The 14,455-nt window shown below is 38.4% G+C and overlaps 1 protein-coding gene across 1 annotated transcript in view; it reads left to right on the top strand.

The window, feature by feature from the left end:
* The window catches only part of llgl2 (LLGL scribble cell polarity complex component 2), a 74,010-nt gene that overhangs the window by 38,247 nt on the left and 21,308 nt on the right, over positions 1-14,455 (top strand). Inside the window, exons 7-13 of the mRNA XM_053413236.1 lie at positions 2,786-2,948; positions 3,085-3,217; positions 3,309-3,363; positions 4,219-4,373; positions 6,775-6,986; positions 7,328-7,395; positions 7,478-7,631. Coding sequence (XP_053269211.1) covers positions 2,786-2,948; positions 3,085-3,217; positions 3,309-3,363; positions 4,219-4,373; positions 6,775-6,986; positions 7,328-7,395; positions 7,478-7,631 — 940 coding nt within the window. The remainder of the gene's footprint in view (positions 1-2,785; positions 2,949-3,084; positions 3,218-3,308; positions 3,364-4,218; positions 4,374-6,774; positions 6,987-7,327; positions 7,396-7,477; positions 7,632-14,455) is intronic.

The following is a 14,455-nucleotide window of genomic DNA, read 5'->3' as shown; positions in this document are numbered from 1 at the left end:
CCTTGGGCCTTTTCAACAGCTTGGTCCACATGATTTCAGAACTTTCTTTGTGTCTTTGATGTCAGCCCCACCACATTTTCAAGCCTACTTTCCACCGGTCTGGGAATGGTCTCTATTGTTGACGTTCTGTCCGCAAAGGACTGCTCTCTGCATCCTCTTCTGTCTCGTGCTTCCACCTCTTCAGCTGAGGACTCGATATGTGTTGATGGGTTCTCCGTTTCAGGGATCGGCTCGCCCTTTAGAGCTTTGGGGTCACTCACAACCTGTTACTCCTTTCTCAGAGATGCCCACGGGCTGGGTCGCTATGGGTTAAATCGTCTGGCTGTGGGCTCATCATCCAAGCAGGTCCACTTATGCGCAGAATGGCCTTCATTTCTGGCCCCGCCATGACTTTGGCCCACAGAGCTTGATGTCACCAAGTGTGTCACCAAAATGTTTCCCACTGTTGCCTCCTCAAATGCTTTTATCCACTTACTAGATAAGTATTTGCCAAGGAATATACTGTACCTGTGACCCTTTTCTTAATATTGGAAAGTGGCCTGCAGCATTCTATTTATCGGGGGGGTTTACTGTAGCTCTGTCCCTGGACCATACTCTCTCCCTGATGTCAAAGCTCCCCCTCTTTTCTCACTATCTCCACTGCTTACTGCAAAAATCTTCCTAGCATTTGCATGCATTCTACCCAATGCTGCCCTCCACTGTCTCTAGACCAGGGGTCTTCAACGTTTTTCAGGCCAAGGTCCCCCAAACTGATGGCGAGATGGAGCAGGAACCCCCTACTATATAAATTGCATAAAATAGTGTTTATATTATTCTGGGCCTAGTGCCATGTATAAACAAAGCTACCCTGTTGTTGTGCATTCAATACTACCCTTGTGGGTAGTAGCATGCTAACATTAGAAAGGTGGCTCAGACACCTCGCAAATCCTCTCAGACTTATTTTTCAATTACAGTCATGTTTTTTTTCATTGTACAGTGTCTATTTCTCGGTAATTTTTTTTAAATCTAAGCAAAAAAAAGTTAAACAAACAACCTTTAGGTACAAATAAGAAGTATTTGGTCCGCCATCTTTTATTTTTGAGCTTCGCTCTCTTTAGACATGAGCATAAACGCGATCTGATTGGCTAGTGCCTGTGCTGTCGTATTTTCATGAAAGGGACTGTGAATCGGTGCCCAGCTTTAGAGAGCTCCTGTGTATAGCTGAATGTGTGCATTGCTGGGTGAAAGATAACGTCTTCTGCCTCAATTTATCTGTTCGCTACAATATGTTGGATTCATGTCAATGTGTATCTGAAGACAATATATACAATTCTGGTTCTGATGAAGTGAATTTTGTGGAAAAATTAAATAAAATTAAATAAAATAATATATAAAAAATTGTATTATCAACCAAGAATTTCGCGACCTCACTGCGGACCCCCTGTTGAAGACCACTGCTCTAGACTATTCTCGGTTTTCCCTCTGACTACTCTGCATCTGAACTTGCCCAACGATGCTCCCTTCCTGTCCGCTGCCTCATAGAGGCCCACAGTATTTGATAATCTTAGCCTCTAATTGAGATATAATTTCGTGAACCTTACTGTGTTCCTTGTCCTGTTACTCAACCTCCTCATTTCCGTCTACTTGTTGTTGATGCTGGTGAAACCAGTATTCCCATTCTCCTGAGAGCCTCTTTCTTTTCCGTGTAGAAGTCAATCACCCTTTTTTCTTCAACGTACTGCAAAGTTTTGAAACATGGGCCTTATAGTCCTCGAACTTGACATCTCCTGTGAGCTGCACTGTTCTGGACAGGATTGAATACAATCCAGCTACTTTTTTGTCATTATTCTATAATGAGTATAAGTATATGCTATGTTATTGCGTTTCAGTTCAGCTTGTTTGTTTTTTTTATCACCAATTTTCTGTTAACATTTTTGTTCTTCTTTCTCTCTTATTGCCCTAATCTTTTGGTTTGTAGTCTTTTATTCTGAGCTTCATATCCTCAAACACACACATCAAATATACCCCCTTTTGGCCAAGCTGGGTCTAACCTTTTAGTTTGTTTCTCCCATTTTTCTAAAACCTTGAAACCAACACTTAGTCTCAGGCAAAATAATCAAAAATCAATGCATTACACAGCCAAACCCAATTGTGACCCGCTCAGTAACACAGTGCTCCAAACAAAAGATATTAGAATCATTTTATACAAGCACTCAAACTTTCCTCTATGGACATCACCTTAATAACACAATTTAAGGCAGCATGTGAGATTACAAATCAAAAGACTTAAAGCAGCACCAGGTGTTATTGTTCAGCAAAAACTCTTGAACAAACCCCTCAGTAGAGAAAATTATAACACTCAGCATATCGCTAAATGTCTTGATTTCCAGCAGGACTTATTGCCATACTGCCATCCTTGGCACAAACTCATTATCTAAAAATCTTTTTTAAGTCAGATTCACTTCACAGGACTCGAGTCAAATTTGCTCCTAAAAAACAGGTCTCTTCTGTTCATGTTTCTCTTTCAGTCCCCCCCTGCTTCCTTTTGAATCTAGGAAGAGTTAATTGGTCAATCAACTCTCCCTGGATCACCTGGAGGTTTTGCCATGACACACAGACAGAAAGATAGCCACAGATTACATGTAGCTCTGCCACTCAGCGTCATTGTTGATGTTCTTTCTGCATGCTCATAATAATAATAATAATAATAATAATAAATAATTTTATTAGCATTTTGGAGCGCTTTTCATGATACTCAAAGTCACTTTACAACATAAAAGTTATATATTGTTTTCCTTCTCTCCAGTGTTCCAGATGACTACGTTGGCCGGAGGAATCTGGAACATGTAGAGGCCTTAAAGGAGAACCCAGTCGACCCAAACCAGATTGTTATTGGCTACGGACGAGGTCTCATGGTCATATGGGATCTTGAGAAACAGTGTGCACGCCACCACATTCCTGCCACACAGGTAACTGCAGTGATGCCCAGTATTAGGCTGTGACCTGAATTGAGTCACAGCCAGTCATATATAAGCTCAGCTTTTGAAAAAGCATTTGTTATTGCAATAGCTGCAAGTATTTCAATATAATCTAATGTAACCATAGCAACTGGAGAGTGTATGGTGGACAGAGGATGGGAGCTACATTCTCAGTTCGCACAGTGATGGAAGTTACTGTCGATGGATGGTAGAAGGAGAGGATGTGAATGAGGACGAAGAGAAATCAGACATTCCTTATGGTGAGGAGAAAATCAATCCACTAAAGTCGTCTTTACTGTTGAGCATGAAATGTATATTTTTGGAGAATGATGATGGCTTCTCTTGTTGCAGGACATTTCCCTTGTAAGGCAATTTCTAAAATAGTTCAACTACCTACAGAAAAAGGGTAAGTTTGCTTTATTCAGTGGTAAGATTAATTTATGATGGCTTCCTCTCTTCCTTTAACAAAAGAAAAAAGCAGCTTTTGGTAGTTTTCCAAACTCTTATCAAGGGTTAAGGGCAGAGGAGGTCGCACCTTGTTTAGCCCTATGACGCAAATTGTGATATTGTTAATATGGGTTATAACAATTTAATTGGATTGGATTTGAAATGCCTTATAACATTGAAATGTATTTTCCAGTTTTTTAATATGACCAACATAGATAGATAGATAGATAGATAGATAGATAGATGGATAGATCTATCTATCTAACTTTTAAAAGGGATTATAAATAAAATGATAGCTTTGTAAATATAGAAAAGACTGTGTTGTTCTCTACGTGTGGCAAGTGAAGGCCACGCTACTTTCTGTACAAAGTACAATGATTGGTCCGATAACTGTCACATGGAATAAACCTTAGGGAACTGTGATATAAAGCATGAGAGTATTTGTCGCAGCATGCATGTAAATCCAATCTGCGTAGTCTACCACTGATAACAATGTTGCCTCACAATCTGCAATCTATTTTTGAATGTAAAGCACTGCCTATTTCTAAAAAAGAAACCCAATTACATACTCAGCTTCTTTGATAGCTCATTATTGTGAGTTTTTAAACGATCGTCCAGCCAGATACCCAGATATCTATAACTTTGAACTCTTTTAATTTCAACACCAGTTTTTGTACTGATAAATAAAATCTGAGGGGTTTTGATATGTGGTCTAATGGAGATCACAAGATTGATTGATAGACATTCATATCAAGGAAAACTACACTGAACATGAATATGTATGCATTTGTTTGTTTTTATGTGTTTTTGACAGACCTCCATTCCTGCTGTTCAGTGGTGGCATGCCAAGGGCCAGTTATGGGGACAGACACTGTATAACAGTTATCCACAGTAAAACACATGAGGCTCTGGATTTCACCTCAAGGATCATCGACTTCTTTGTCATCAGAGGTGGACCACAGCACACAGGCAGGCAACACATACCAACAGTAACAACTGAATTGCAATTATACTCATTATTAGGATGCAAAGGGGTGGAAACTTTCCGGTAAAATTTCCGGAAACTTTCCATGGGAATATTGAGCTTGGGAATTTTGGGAATTTTGAAAAAAAAATAATACGCAAGCTAAACGCTGAGCAATAAAAACATCATTCAATGTATGGAATGCAGCACACGCTGCATGTTGAATTTCAACCCTGCACTGGGCATTTCTCCATCACATGCACAGATAATTGCCAGCATCCTGCACACCACAGCAGGGCTATTGAGGCCTGCTGTGGTGTGGAGGACTAGTCAGGTAAGTTTCGATGATATTACTGGGGAAAATATATTAACATGGTGATTGAGGATTGTTTATCTGTTCATCTAGCCTATTTCTATTCATTTATCCATGAATTGTAAAATATTTTTAAAGACGATTCCAATTGTTTGGCTAACTATTTATATCTCTGGCATTGCATTAGTGTTTTTTACAAGCTTTTTTCTCATCTTATTCTACAGAACAATGCCACGTGCACTATCTCATGTGTGGAGACATTTCATCCCAGCCAATGTAGAAGGAAAGGCTGTGTACATTTGCAAATACTGTGCAAAGACCTATGTTAAGAATGACACAAAGATACAGAAGCATATAGTCAAGTGACCTAAGTTTCCTCAGGGCTCAAATACGCCTGTGACAAAACAAAATGTTTATATTTATATCTGTATATGACGAGTCAAATACAGTTGGTATAAATTACCCACACAATTTCCAGTTTATTCCCGTTAATTCCCATGGACAGTTTCCAACTTTGAATATTCCCGGAATTTTGCAACACTACTCATTATACTAAGCAATGGAAAGGTCAATATTTAGTACTACTTGTATTTAATTGTTATTTAATCAAACAGTCAAATTGAGATTGAGATCTCTTTTCCAAGAGAGGCCTGAGAACAAGAGACATTCACAAAAAGTGACAAACAATTAAACACAAGCAAAAATAAAACCTCACAATAAAATTACATGTAAGTAAATAAAAAAACAGTCACAATATGGGCCGACTGGACAGTAGTTTCACCCATTTCTGATGGTAAGACGGAACAACAGTCTGAGTTCTATCTGTAAGGTAGGAGTTGAACCTTTTAGTGACCGATTGTCAGATTTAAGTTTGTGGAGGAGGACTTTATGATCACCTGTATCGAATTGCGAACACCTCTCGACAAAATTCTACTACTTGAGTTTACACATATCCGATAACAATGTTTATGTCTGTATGTCAGTGGAAGAGAAAGAGAGCGAGCGGAGTACGGACAAGCTGCATTATGCATGAATTTGCGCAGATAGAATGATATTTTTACTCATTTTAGAAAAGCATCTGTCCTGATTTGGTGATTAGTATTTGTATGGTGGCAGCTCAGAATCACCCGCCTAATTTTCGGCCAGGGTGCGTATTTGTAGATTGACCAAGGATTCAAGTATGGTAGTTTTTAAGGTCAGAAACATCACTACATTTGGGATTATGCCTGTTGAAAATGTCAGATACATGTAGACAGATTAAAGTTGCACTTAGATGAATGAGGTACGGATCAAGAGTTTCTGGACGTGTGTTTGGATGATTTAGACCTACATTGAGCTTTGCATACATCTAAACTGTTTAACAAACTAAAAGAAAATTTACAGTAAGAAATTAGATTGGGGGGCCCTCTACTGGACAGGTTTGGTAATTGTTTATACTAGGATTTACAAATATATAGAATGAGACATCGCAGGAGAGGAAATAGTCATTAAAAGCTTTGACCATGGATCATTTATGAGTAATCCAATTTCTGTATGGAGGTGTGACCTGGATGAGTTCTTAAGAGATGCTATAGTATTTCTGATGAGCCGCAGGATGCCGACCCCTGAGATAAACTAACTGCCTGCGTTCCCATGTAACTGCCTGCGTTCCCATTGATCATGTACTTATTTTCTGCGCATGTATTAGTAAATGAGACCTTATTGGTGGAACCAACTTTACTTTATTTCCATCTCATATGAAGAATGCAAAAAGGGGAGTTGCTCTAGGAATTACATCGTGCAGATTCCAGATTTTGTACACATCTCATAACCACATAAGAGATCTCTTGTATTTTTTGACATTACTTAATTCTAGAGCTGTGTGCAGCACTATTTGCCACACTTCTACTCCCTAAGGCAGGCAGGCAGAATTCAGCTTCTCAGTGGGATTGAATTCTGGCCACAGTAGGGCACAAAAGACAATATATCATCAAACAAAAACACTGTCACTGTTCACCTGAAAGGAAGTGCCGTGGCTTAAGGCTTGGGCACTATGACTAGGTTCCCTTTGTTCACACGTTCATTAGAAATATCACTGTTCTGTTTATCTGCAGGAGATCCCAGCGCACTAGTGGTCCTGGTAGAGGAAGAGTTGGTGGTGATCGACCTGCAGACAGAGGACTGGCCAGTCATTCAGACACCATACTTGGTTCCTCTCCACAGCTCAGCAATCACCTGCTCCCACCACATTTCCGCCATCCCCCTCAAACTGTGGGAAAGAGTCATTGCTGCTGGACTTCTGCAGAGCACACACTACTCCAAAAAGGTACACCTTGGGCAGATATAACCAAAGTGGAAGGTTCAAAGTGCATTGACAAATAACAATGGAACTTTTTCTAAATTGGAAGGTTAAGGGAAGAGGATGTCACACCTTGTTAAGTGCTATGACACAAACAGTGCTTTGTGAATATGGGCTACACAAATAATATATGATTGATTGATAAATTAATGAGTATAATGTTACTCACCTCAAAGTACGCTAATATTTATTGCCAAACGTTAATGATAATACAAATGTCTTGCATTAGAGTTGCATGTTTGAACTGTTTAACTGGTTTAACAGATGTGTCATTGTTGTTAAACTTTAATTTGTTTCTCTCCATACAGCCATGGCCAATAATAGGAGGTCAGAACCTTGCCCCAGACCCTCCACAGAGAGACCTGATGCTCACAGGGTCAGTAAAACGGAGTTTGGGGATAATTTCTTTGACAGATTGTAAATCGTATAAACAATATCAGGTTTCTTTGTGTGTTTAGGCATGAAGATGGAACGGTGTGTTTCTGGGATGCATCAGGAGTCTGTCTGTATCCCATGTACAAGTTAAGCACAGCTATAGTGTTCCACACAGACACTGACCCAAATGACAACTTAAACCAAGGCACAGAAGGAGAGTGGCCTCCATTCAGAAAGGTTTGTGCGCGTAATACAGACAATCTACAGAAATCTGTCATGTTGTTGATGGAAACATGTAATGTAATTAAATATTGCTGACAAAATCATGCTTTATTGAGTAAATCTCATACGAAACTGTTGTGGAGAAATTGCTGACTTCGGATGAGGACCTTGCAAGAACTGTAACCCTAACCCTAACCCTGTTCCTCTTAATTTCCACCTAACAGTGCCTTCATGAGTGCCTTCAGGAGTGCCTCAACTTCCTAAAAAAAACGCATAGCTGGTTAGGCAAAACATTTTAAGATTCATATTTAATGGGAGTGGTGGAATGGCTTTATTGGGCCCCGTGGCAGTTTTAAAAATCAAATCTCCCGCTGTGCCCTAGATAAGTGACATTTTCTAGTGGGCTTATATGGAGCAAATTAGGCCAATTGTTTTGTTCATTGAAAGAGAGCAATTGGAATTGAAAAATGTAATTTTTAAACCAAAAGTAAAATTTTCCTTGTTTTTTTTTCCAACTGAATATACTTTTTATTCAGTACTTGATTTGTACTTATTTAACTTTCATCATTTTCTTTGCATCATTTTTTCACTAAGATTTTTATACAATGTCTGTGATACATTTAGAAAGATATTTATCCTACATACCAATTTTAAAGTAAATTTATTTCATAAAAGGAAACTGAATTGGTTCTATTACTGTTCGCATGTCTGTTTGTAAGTTTCAATTATTTACTTAACTTGAGTTTTCTCTTCATACATTGCAGCTCGGCTATTTCAGAGGTCTGTTAGGAAATTATCACAATTTTCAGACCCAAATTCACACTTTTTCAAAATATAATCACAGCATTCAGCTTGATCTAAAGCAGTGCAGCAACAACACAAGCACAGATTCTAGATAATAATTAAATAACTGCTGCTATAGTTCCTGCAAATGATTTAAGATCAACAAATAAGAGCCATTATCTATGGACCTGACCCAGGCACAGACAATCTGTATGTTTAAATCACTGAGAAGTGGCTATTGGCACTTTAAAGAAAAACCATAACACAATAAATATACACACAAGTCTAAGAGATCTTTACGCTAAATGCTGATAGTAAGCTTATTTAATATTTCCTGAAGCTAACAACAAAAAGCAGTAAAATCTGAATCAATACAAATGTATGAAATAATTAACAATTTAATTTAATTTAAAAATCATTCATTACATTCATGTATCTTATTACTTTTGTATTATTCAAACATTAACTTTATTATTTTTTTTAATTTTTGTGAGACTTATTTCACTGCCAAGCATACACAATCAAGGTGAAATATCTGCTTTAAATTATCCTCTTACCACCCTTCCACTTCATCTTACTGTTTCAGAAATTACCTACCTTTGGGATTGTCGATCTTCTTTCTCTTCTTTCATATTAGGTATGGTTGAATCTATGTTATAGTATTGTGTGAGTAGCTCTGGCTCACGTCTCTGCTTACAGTCTCCAGTGGTAGAGTGAGCCTGAATGAGCTCTTACAATGCTTTTTCTAAACACGAGGGACTGTAAAGAGCACAGATCTTGGGTAGACTTTGTTTTTCTAGGCTTGCTGACAACCTGTTTGACAGACATATGGAAATTGTATGTTACAAATGGTTTTGTCTGTCGACATGTTCCACACAACTAAAACAAAGTCATGTTCGTTATGTTATCTCATTATTATAGCAGCATAGCTAACAAATGGTTCAGGGCTCACTTCAGCCATTTTAAGTCTAACCTTCAATTTTAGGTTTGTGACAGTAGAGCCAGGGGGTCAAGCTAATATGGAGCCATATCCAGGCCAATAGTTTTCATAATTTGAAAAAAGATTAAACTGAAAGTTCAGTTTTTGATCTTCAAATTTGAAAATTACAACAGTATTCAAAAGTTTGTTTTGGTTAAATATAGTTTGCATTCAGTTCTGGAATAGTTTCGGATAAAATAATTATTGACATTTTTCCCTTTTCCCTTATAGTTTTCAGTTGCAGATTTGATATTTTCAGATTGCGATTTTCTCAAATCTTATTTTGGGGGTTTTAAATCTTTTTTTCACTTTCAGATTGTATTTTTTCAGTTTCAGACTGAGAGGGACGTGTCATCTTTAGTGACACCATAATGAAGAAGGCTGAGGACCTTGATCAGACACGTTGCCTTCAAGAACTTAGGTACCGCGTAAATTATGACTCAACAATTTCTATGCACCATATTTTCATGATTGGCACTGAAAAAACTGATGCCAGTGACAAAGTTCTGTTTAGCAAGCTGTTTTAGGAGTCAATTAGACTGTGTTTTCAAGTCTAAAAGTCCACTAGACGTGGCTAAGCTAACGGACGTTAGCGTTCCCGACAGTCCCTGAATGCACCTCGTCGGAAGATAGTTTTGGCAAAATCACATCTAATGTTACACTATGTTACAATCATTGTTATAATTTTGAGGATAATTTCCCAGGGGGGTTAGGGTCTCAAGTGGATGCTACGCTGTGTTCACATAGCCATTTGGAAGTGCGAAACAACAAATACGAAAGAGTGGTTGTTGAACGGCACAATCTGGCAGTTAATTGTTCTTATACTGTGTTTCGTGCCAAATATGGTTTAAAACAGCTTGCAAAACAGAACTTTGTTACTGGCATCAGTTTTTTAACTGCCATTCACCTGTATGGTGCATAGAAAATGTGGAGTCATCTTTTTTATGCTGTCACTCAAATGGCACGCCCCTCTCAGTTGTGACCAAGACCCTCTTGCCAGATCAAAGACATAGTTCTGAAACTGGAAAAATATGACATTTAAAACTCTGCATCTAAAATCTGCAACTGAAAACTATAAGACCCGAAATATTAAAAAATATATATGAAAGTGTTAAATTAAATAAATATTTTATTCAAAACTATTCCAGAACTGCATAACAATTATATTTAACCCCAACAACTTTTGTATCCATTGTTGTATTTTCAAAGATCAAAAGTTGAACTTTCAGTTTAAATTTTTGATTTCAAATGATCTAAACTATTGGCCTGGAGTTGGCTCCATAAGCTAATGCCATCTGAGGTAATGAAAGTTGAAGGTCAAACAATGTTTTTCTGAGGTGTTTAGGGCCACATATAATGCAGTTTTGTCTAAATTTAGAAGTAAAATGTCATGGGTCGGGCCTTAAGACATTCCTGAAGTTAAGTACCTGATCAGTTTCATCTGGCTTCAATGATAATTACAGCTGGGTGTCATCGGCATAACAATGTTAATGTATATGGTGCTTTCTGATAATGTGGTTAAAGTAAGCATATACAGGGCTGTGAAAAAGTATTTGCCCCCTTCCTGATTTTTTTGCATATTTGTCACACTTAAATGATTCAGATCATCAAACAAATTCTAATATTACGCAAAGATAACCCAAGTAAATGAAAAATGCAGTTTTTAAATGATGATTTAATTTATTTAGGGAAAAACGCAATCCAAACCTACTTGGCCCTATGTTAAAAAGTAATTGATCCCTAAACCTAATAACTGGTTGTGCCACCCTTGGCGGCAAAACAACTGCAATCAAACATTTGCGATAACTGGCAATGAGTCTTTCACATTACTGTGGAGGAATATTGGCCCACTCTTCCTTGCAGAATTGTTTTAATTAATGAACAGCTTGTTTGAGGTCATGCCACAGCATCTCAATCGGATTTAAGTTCGGACTTTGACTAGGCCACTCCAAAACCTTCATTTTGCTTTTTTTGAGCCATTCAGAGGTGGACTTGCTGGTGTGCTTCGGATCATTGTCCTGCTGCATAACCCAAGTGCGCTTGAGCTTGAGGTCACAAACTGATGGCCGGACATTCTCCTTCAGGATTTTCTGGTAGAGAGCAGAATTCATGGTTCCATCAATTATGGCAAGTCGTCCAGGTCCTGAAGCTGCAAACCAGCCCCAGAACATCACACTACAACCGACTGTTGGTATGATGTTGTTTTTCTGAAATGCTGTGTTAGTTTTACACCAGATGTAACGGGACCCACACCTTCCAAAAAGTTCAACTTTTGTTTTAGCCAGTCCACAGAATATTTGCCCAAAAGTCTTGGGGATCATCAAGATGTTTTTTGGCAAATGTGAGACGAGCCTTAGTGTTCTTTTTGGTCAGCAGTGGCTTTCGCCTTGGAACTCTCCCATGGATGCCATTTTTGCCCAGTCTCTTTCTTATCGCTGAATCATGAACACTGACCTTAACTGAGGCAAGTGAGGTCTGCAGTTCCTTAGATGTTGTTCTCTGGTCTTTTATGACCTCCTGGATGAGTCGTCGATGTGCTCTTGGAGTTATTTTGGTAGGCCGGCCCCTCCTGGGAAGGTTCACCACTGTTCCAAGTCTTCTCCATATGTGGATAATGGCTCTCACCATGGTTCGCTGAAGCCCCAAAGCCTCAGAGATGGCTTCGTAACCCTTTCCATACTGATATATGTCAATTACTTTGTTTCTCATCTGTTTTTGAATTTCTTTAGATCGAGGCATGATGTGTTGCTTTTTGAGATATTTTAGCCTACTTCCCTTTGTCAGACAGGTTCTATTAAAGGGATTTAATGATTTAACAGGTCTGGCAGTAATCAGGCTTGGGTGTGGCTAGTGAAATTGAATTCAGTTTTCCAAAGAATGTGGTTAATCACAGTTCATTCATGAATTATCAAGGGGGGACAATTACTTTTTCACATAGGGCCAGGTAAGTTTGGATAGCTTTTTTCCCTTAATAAATGAAACTTTTATTTAAAAACTGCATTTTGTATTAACTTTGGTTATCTTTGTCTAATATTACAATTTATTTGATGATCTGTAACAATTAAGTGTGACAAATATGCCCAAAAATAAGAAACCAGGAAGGGGCAAAATACTTTTTCACAGCACTGTAAATAGTGAAGAGTATCTGTCCTAGAACAAACTTTGTGAAACTCTATTACTAACTATACATGACATGAACTACGGAGGATGTCTGCTTCATTGGCACCTTTTGCCGGAGTGTGCCTTAATAAATTAACAACACATATCTATGGAGCATTCAGATAATGGTTGTAGCAGCATGAAGAGGCATGGACATTCTACTGAGTTTTTACTAGGGGGCTGGCCAGAGAAACTCCAGAAAAAGTCATATGCTTCACTCAGACGTTTTTGTTGCAACATACAGCATGTCTGAAATCAGCTATATTTATATTTTACCTTTTAACATATCGGAATCTATCTAAGATGACTTAGTATGACATTATATAGCCTAATGCTGTTCCTTTTTATCTTGATTGTAACGCTTTTTTCTTTTTGATCACTGTGATTTCTCAGGGATTTTGGGGGTTCAAATTATGTCAAGTGTACAATCCCACTCAGTCTTATGAAGTCACACATTACTCCCAGAGGAGGAGAAAAAAGACAAGCATAGCAAAATACAATGATGCATTTAAAGAGGATGTCAATCAGTAGTTGAGTGAATCTGAGGAGCTGCAACATAACAGCCTTGGCCAATGTGATCCTGTTGCAAAAAATGAAGGTCTGAACCTCAATTACCATCACAGTTACAGTCATAGACACGCCAGAGGCTTAGCAAGATGACATAGAACCAATTGAAGTGTCAAATGTGGGAAGCAGAGCAACTGGCACACACTGCCAATGAAGGAAAGTGCTTGCTGCTACTATATCTTCTGCATGTCTTGAAAATGAGGCAAACAGAAACCATTTAAGGACAAACATCAACTGGAAGAACAGAAATGACATCTTAAATTGCACAAGGATATTGTTGCATATATTGCTAAATTGAATGTATGCTCTCAGAGCATCCTAATTGGAAACAATTCCATACGGAAACGGCCGAATGCAATGAACTCTTATTTGGAAAAAGGGAAATCTAAACCTAAAACTCTCAATGCAATTTCAAAAATTCCACCAATGTAACAAAACCTAAAAGAAACTAACTTGACTAATTGGATCCTGGAGCAAAGCCTTAGCAGGGGAAAAAATCACATGCCTATAACAAGTATTCAGCCCCCCCCCCGGATTATTCACCCTTTTGTTGCTTTTTTACATGAAATCATGGTCAATATAATTTGGCTTTTTTGACAAGAATTTGCAAAAAAAAAGCCTCTTTCATGTCAAAGTGAAAAAAGATTTTTACAAACTAATGTCAATTAAGTAAAAATACATAGTGTAAAATAAGTGTTTGCGTAAATATTCAGCCCCTTTAAAGTGAACGACCTAATTCAACAGAGATCTAGCTAGTTGATGCCAGCAGTGTCACAATTAGTGAAATGGGGATCGCCAGAGTGCAGTTGATGTGTGTCAAGTGATTGTAGTATAAAAACACCTGTGTCTGTGAGGTCCAGTCTCCGGTTCACCAGTATTCCTCCTACCATTGGAACATGAAGACAAAAGAAGACTCCAAGCAACTCAGAGAAAAGATAATTGAAAAGTATAAGTCAGGAGATGGCTACAGATTTTTTTCCAATGCACTGGACATCCCACAGAGTTCTGTTAAATCCATCATTTAGAAATGGAAAGAGTATGGCACTTGTTTAAATCTACCTAGATTTTGCCGTCCTCACAAACTGAGTCACCGGGCAAGAAGCAGAAAAAATTTAGCTTTTTGGCCATCAGACTACTATGTTTGGCGAACACCAAACACTGCCCGTCACCACAAACACACCATCTCCACCTTGAAGCATGGTGGTGGCAGCATAATGCTCTAGGGATGCTTCTCAGCAGCAGGCACCTAGAAGGCTTGTAAAGGTAGAGGGGAACAGGAATGCAGAAAAATATCCCCAAATCCTCGAGGATAATCTGACTCAGTCTGCAAGAGAACTACGGCTTGGGAGAA

This window comes from Pleuronectes platessa, chromosome 21 (assembly GCF_947347685.1).
Source record: "Pleuronectes platessa chromosome 21, fPlePla1.1, whole genome shotgun sequence".
NCBI lineage: Eukaryota > Metazoa > Chordata > Actinopteri > Pleuronectiformes > Pleuronectidae > Pleuronectes > Pleuronectes platessa.
The sequence above is the reverse complement of the archived record's forward strand: the minus strand, read 5'-3'. Positions and strand labels throughout refer to the sequence as shown.